The sequence below is a fragment of the Gastrolobium bilobum genome, unplaced genomic scaffold, assembly GCF_033153095.1.
Source record: "Gastrolobium bilobum isolate Gb01-03AN ecotype WA unplaced genomic scaffold, APGP_CSIRO_Gbil_v1 utg27827, whole genome shotgun sequence".
NCBI lineage: Eukaryota > Viridiplantae > Streptophyta > Magnoliopsida > Fabales > Fabaceae > Gastrolobium > Gastrolobium bilobum.
Window position 1 is genome coordinate 133,542 of NW_026895284.1, and position 7,009 is coordinate 140,550.

Sequence of the window (7,009 nt, forward strand, 5' to 3'; positions counted from 1 at the left end):
GCTGACACATTTAAACACAAGCTTAGCCTTTTAAGACCAAAGCTCGGCTTGGCTCGGCCCGTTAACACCCCTGGCAGGAACATTCTGTAGAATAGCTCCAATCTAGCAAATCTAAGTTAGAGAGCTAATATAATGATATAGACATCATGAATGAGGTTAGTATACGAAATGGTGAAGATTGATACCCATATTGGGGTATTTCTGAAAATCACTTTTACCGAATATTTTGTACTGTCGTAGCAGCAACCGGTAGAATCTCGGAACGAGAAAAAGATGAGAAAATGGAAACAAAGACCAATATATGCCTAACAAGTCATAATCATACCAAAAATGTTAAAGTTAAAAAAATTATAAAATCCGGGTACAATTAAGAACACTGGTAAAGACTACAATGCAATTAAACAACTGTTAGTGGATCTGTGATCGACTAATCAAAATTTACTGTTAGCTATATGGTGTCAAAATTTAGTACCAATTGAAGATGTATTCCATTCTGTATATTCGTTTGAGTGAGGACTGCTCAGGGAGGCCATGTGCAGGGGCTGTACATGGCTGCAACTTACACGAATTGTTTCTCCCTCAATTCTTACTCAAATTAGGCTCATAGTATGTCTAATTAAATCTAATGGTGTCTAGTTGTCTATATAAAAATTTGAGAGCAATTGGTTTAGTATATTGTCCATAATTGCAGAAATGGTAAATGATGTTTAGGGCCTTGTTCGGAGTTGGCAAACAGCTTTGTTTGTCCAACTTCAAATGACGATAATCGGAGCTAGAAAACTCCAAATGAGACATGTGATACCTTGTTCTAAATGTAAATGAGTCTAGATTAACATATTAAAAGATGAGAATTTTATAACAAGTGAGTTGTGCTCAGTGACTAGAAAACAGAAGCATGTACAGTTTTGGGAAAACCGTAAAAGTGATATTTAAGCTAAGTGGGCTTATGGGAACCCTTAGTAACTTATAATAATCATATATATGGCTTGGATGAGTTGAAAATAATTTAAGTTAACAAAGTAAGCCTTGCATGTGATTCTAATTTATGTAAGTGATCAAAGATTGAGGTTGCTTGTAATAATGCACTAAAATATGTAATAAGTAATAATTGGTCTGGACTTGTAATGGGCATATTATTGACATATGAGTATGAAAAGTGGAATCATTAAATGATTAAGTCATGGATATGACTTGATTAATTAATATGTAATTAATGATGTGAATGGTTCCTACTATAGGTGTGCCTAGAGAACCCTGCACTTGAGGATTGTGTTGGAGCATACGTATTATATTGGAGTGTGAGCTTGTGCTAAGCTCCCTGAGGTAAGCTCCTAGTTCTAGTTGACTCCTCTCTCTTGTGGCCCCACCATGATGGTGGGCATTATGGTTGTATTGTATGAAAGTATATGGTATGATGTATATGTGCATTCATTCACACTCATATAGATGTTATATGATCTTGATGTTATGATGATGCACTAATGATATATATTATGAGTATCTTGACCAGTGATCATGGTATGTAGGCAAGGCCCCCGCATTGGAGTAGTTGATGATGCAGTTGATGATTTCATATTATGCTTAGATTTGATGTTGGCATGTAGACTTGTTAACATGCTTAATTATGTTTTGGAGATTATTGTATGTATTTATTTAGGCTCATGCTTTTATACTTTGAATTAATATAGACTTGATGCATGTATTCAATTAATTTGGGCATGGAACCTTATTAATTGTATTGACCTATTGAGGGGATTGCAGTCCGTGTGGGACTTGCAAGCTATCTGTTTAAATTATTATATCAATTAGGTGATCTGTATGTATGGGACCGTGTTCCCAGTTATCCGAAATATAGCCATTATGTTGTCCGTGAGACTTCGTCAGGAATGATACTTGATGTCATATCTTGATGGTCAATGGCCACTAATACTGGCTCATGGGATTAATTAGTAGATATATGTTTAGATTTACGTTTTCGCAGTATCTCACGTGAACGTTTTTTAGAAATGTTTGTATAAAATATTTTGGAAAAAGTTTACTCGTATTTTAATAAGACGCTTTATTCCTTTTCAAATAAATTCTTCCGCTATGAATGTTAAATATCATGTATGTTAACAACCTGAGTACTACGGGGTGTTACATTTATGGTATCAGAGCAGTTTCACTGGGACGTTCGCTGATTTATTGCTAAGTGTTAACTACCTTTAGAGTGTTTCTTTGAGTCCTTTGATAATGCATATGTCATCACGTGTATGATCATAGCTAACTCATTCTGGGGAAGTTGTGTGCAATTATCATGGTTCCTCAAAGGAGGACCTGTCGGGTAGTTGAGGATCCAACACTGGATCCCGTAGCAGACCTTGAATATTGCCAGGGAAGCTGATCTATAGAGGTTGGCTGAGGCCAAAGAGAGAGACGTGGAGTACATGAGGAAGACCAGTGAGGATCTCGTGGCTAAGAATAGAATGGCGAACGTGGAGATGATGAGACTATTATTGGTTGAGGTTCGAGCAGGACCTCCACCACCACCATAACCACAGTAGGACATACAAGAGTATTATAGGACATGAGGTAAGGATGCTGCAGGCAAGAGTCTCGATAGGAAGAGTACTCCCTGGAATGGGAAGAGCAAGGGCTTGCAAGTGAAGCAGAACAGAAACAAGTCTAAGAGAAATAGGAACTTTAAGAAGGGCTTGAATGATATGATAGCGAACAAGCTGGCTGGTCATTGTACCAGAGACTTTGTGCAGTTGATCAAACAGTGTCAGAATATTCAGGAGTATTACCGTACCAGAGGTAAGGAAGCAGCTGGAAAGAGCTTTAGTGGGAGGACTACGCCCTGGAAGGGTAAGGGCAAAGGTTTGCAAGCACAGCAGAACACACCAAGTTTAAGAAGACTCCCTATGTGAAGAATGGTAGCGGCATGTCTAGTGCAGGGAAGATTCCCACTTGTGCTAAGTGTGGGAAGATGCATACAAGTGTTTGTAGACTGGGGCAGAATGTTTCCTTCAGTTATGGTCAGGCGGGACACTATTCCAGGGAGTGCCCCAAGAAGGCGGGGCAAGTTGCAGCCATTCAGGCGATTCCCATTCAGTCTATGCCTACTCAGAGAGCCATAGAGGAGCCTATAGCGCCCACTAGTGCTAGGGTATATGCAGTGACACAACAGGAGGCAGAGAGGTCTCCAAACCTTATCAAAGGTACTATTCTTATCAGAGGATATGCATTCAATGCCATGTTTGATTCTGAAGCTACCCACTCCTTCATATCAGAATTTGTTGCTAATGGATTACATTTGCCCATTCATGAGTTCACGCCTCCCATGGTAGTGAAGACTGCCATCAGAGACATTGTTTCTACTTCTTTGAAGTGCAAAGAAGTCAGATTCATATGTGAGCAAGAAGAGTATATGGTGGATTTGATAGTGCTTGAAGGCATGAATCTACATATTATATTGGGTATGGATTGGCTGGTCCGGTATGGTGTGATGCTCGCCTGTTGTAGCAGGAGAATTTTCTTTTCTTTAAAAGGAGAGAAGTCGGACAATTTGTACTTGACGGCACCGCAGTTAAATAAGGCTCTAGATGAGGGAGATGCGGGATATATTATTCTGGGAGGACTCGTAGGAGACTCCAAAGAACCTACTGCTAATATTCCAGTTATGTGCGAGTTTGAAGACGTATTTCCGGAAGAAATTCCCCATTTTCCACCTGAGAAGGAGATTGAAATCTCAATCGACTTAGTACCTGGTGTGGGGCTATCTCATTGGCTCCATACAGGATGTCACCAGTGGAGCTAGCAGAGCTAAAGAAGCAGTTAGAAGAATTGTCCCATAAGAACTTTATCAGACCGAGTGTATCTCCTTGGGGTTCACCAGTCATCTTTGTGAAGAAGAATGATGGGACTATGAGGTTGTGCATGGATTATCGGCAACTTAACAAGGTAACAGTGAAGAACAAGTACCCTCTACCCTACATCGATGATTTGTTGGATCAACTCAAGGGTGCTTCAGTGTTCTCAGAGATTGATCTTCGTTCCGGATATCACCAAATCCGGGTAAAGGCAGAGGATATTCCGAAGACGACTTTCTGATCCAGATATGGGCACTATGAGTATCTAGTGATCCCATTTGGGCTTACTAATTCCCCGATCGTGTTCATGAGTTATATGAACCGAATCTTCAAACCACATTTAGATCAGTTTGTTGTGGTATTTATTGATGATAATCTGATCTACTCCAAGAGTAAGGAAGAGCATGTAGAGCATTTGGAGATAGTCTTACAGATTTTGAGGGAGGATCAGTTATATGCCAAACCATCTAAGTGTGAGTTTTGGTTACATGAGATCTTGTTTCTTGGACACGTCGTCTGATCTACAGGAGTGGCTGTTGATTCGAGTAAAATAAAAGCAGTGTTGGATTAGGAGAGATGTTCGATGGTTTGCTGATGGTGGAAAAATATATATTCTGATGAGGGACGTTCCTCTGTTCTAAATTAGTAAAAGAAAACAAATTTGTTCCCTTGCTTCCAACCCAAGTGCGCAAGTGCACGCATCAAGTAATAAAGGGTGTATTAATGCCCAGATTATCATTCCCACGAGGATAGAACTCTAAATAATGTCTTAAACTATTTTATAAAGAATGAAAATAAGAGGAAAAGTTAGTGGTTGAACTGTCTGGTCAAACGTTCGCTGCTGTCTTGACAACGTTCGTCAAGAACAGTAAGTTCAGTATGATGGCAAACAATTACTCGTTGCGTTATATATGTGATCCTTCCTGCTTAAGAGAAGGTGTGATAATAATCATTGGAGTTTGATAGATACAAGATTAAGTAAAGTAAAAATAAAACAATTATAACTATAATCAAGAGACAACAAAGTGGATGGTTTTAAAACAATTTAACACAAGGAACAGATTTACTGCTCCATTCTTAAATAGTTATTTTCTCTGCTCAAGACTTAGCACTTTTTGGCTTTGTCCCAGTTTCTTAACTGCCAATCTGATTCCTCAGCTCATGGACTATATGGCTCACAAGTTTCCATATTCCTATGGCTCCCTTGACTCCAACAAGTACTTGGTACAGAACCTTAAAGTGGACGAAGTGGCCCCTTATTCCTAAGGTGACCAATAGTGTCGGTGCCAAAACACTACCTTCCCCCATTGGCTAAGCTGTCTGAAATCCCTTCCTTAAGGAAGTTCCTTTCTCAGTATGTGTTCAATTTCCATTGATACACAATGAATATAGCTTACTTAGCCAGAGAAATACAAAAAGCTTCAGTCAAGAGTTTTGAAAATAATTCTTTAAGAGTTTTGCAGCTTATCCGTTCCACAGATACTTCAGCCCATGGCTGATATTTTAAACATAATTATTCTAAACTGAAGTCCCATAGACCCGAGATTCAGTTCAGAGATAACGAGTGGAAAGGATAGAAGAAACACTTATTTTAAAATGAAACATGGAAGATTACAACAAAATCTAAAATGGAGAAGATGGGAGATGCTCGTGAGGAGTCTCAAGTGAATGTTACAGAATAAGGGAGAAGTGTTGTCACTTAACTATAGCTACAACTATACAGAAATGTAAACTACTAAATAATAATAGGTGATCTTTTCTTTAGGAATTTGATTCCTAAGGAATTCGATGATGTCTTCGTGTTTGGGACGTCCTATTTATAGGCAGAAGAGTGAGTGGCAGTCTTGTAAAATCCTTTGGAGTTGGTTTCTTGACTGAAGGGACGGGGCGGTGGCAACAGTGTTTGGAAGCTTGCAACTTGCTTGATGGGAAAGTTATTGTTGATGATTAGCTGTTTTCTTGCAGTCCCCCATGTCTTGGTTTCTTCTTAGCCAATGAGAACTCTTTATTCCCTGCCGTGCACGTTTCTTTGTGCTCAATTGGTGCACCGTCTTTGCTTTATGAAGACTTTGTTTCCATGTTTCCTACAAAGTGATCAGAAGCATTAAATGAGTGGAGCAGGTGAAATAATTGCTCTCAATCCATTCCCTTTTTAATGTGTTTTCAAAGTATTACGTCATCATTCGTTCCCCCACTGTGTTTTTGTCACAAATGTGTAAAACAAGTGATTTTCATGCTGAAGTTGCTCATTAGATAAGGGAACAAATGGTATTTTGCTATCAAAATGGGCTTAGATGGGAACGTATTTACGTCCCACCAAGAGACCCAAGAGTGTTACTGAAATCTGGAGTTTTCTGGGTTTAGCAGGATATTATAGGCGGTTTATTAATGGATTCTCCAGAATTGCTTTGCTATTGACTAGGTTGACCCAAAAAGGGGTGCCATTTGCATGGACCCTTGGGTGTGATGTGAGTTTTCAAGAATTGAAAGATAAGTTGACTACCGCACCGGTTTTGATTCTTCCTGATCAAGAGAAGAGATTTGAGATCTATTGTGATGCATCCAAGTATGGATTAGGGTGCGTGTTGATGCAGGAGCGAAAGGTAGTGGCCTATGCTTCTAGACAGTTGAGACCACATTAAGAGAACTACCCTACTCATAATCTTGAATTAGCGGCTGTGGTTTTCGCCTTGAAAATTTGGAGGCACTTCTTGTATGGTGCTACCTTCACAGTTTTTAGTGATCACAAAAGCTTGAAGTATCTATTCGATCAAAAGGAGCTTAATATGAGACAAAGGAGATGGATGGAATTCCTAAAGGATTATGAGTTTGACCTTCAGTATCACCCTGGAAAGGCGAATGTAGTGGCTAATGCCTTGAGCAGAAAGACCACGTGTGTGGCTAGCATGATGATTGCAGAGTATGATTTGATTGAGGAGTTTAGGGATTTGCGAATTTCTGTGACACCATTTGAGACTTCATACTTCATGACTACGGTCGAAGTCTGAAATTCGTTAATGGAAAAAGTTAAAGCGGCCCAAGTGCTTGATGAAGGGATCCAAATGATGAAAGAACAAGATTTTGTGTTCACCGATGCTTCTAATATAAAATACTACAAATATCGGTTAATTGTCCCAAAGGGCCCAATGGTAGAAGAA

General features: G+C 39.3%; 1 protein-coding gene across 1 annotated transcript; it reads left to right on the forward strand.

Moving 5' to 3' along the window:
* The first annotated feature begins 2,923 nt into the window (after positions 1 to 2,923).
* On the forward strand, positions 2,924 to 3,799 carry LOC133304088 (uncharacterized). The gene has a single exon (XM_061504061.1). It carries the CDS (start codon positions 2,924 to 2,926, stop codon positions 3,797 to 3,799), a length of 876 nt encoding a protein of 291 aa, XP_061360045.1.
* Positions 3,800 to 7,009: the final 3,210 nt, after the last annotated feature.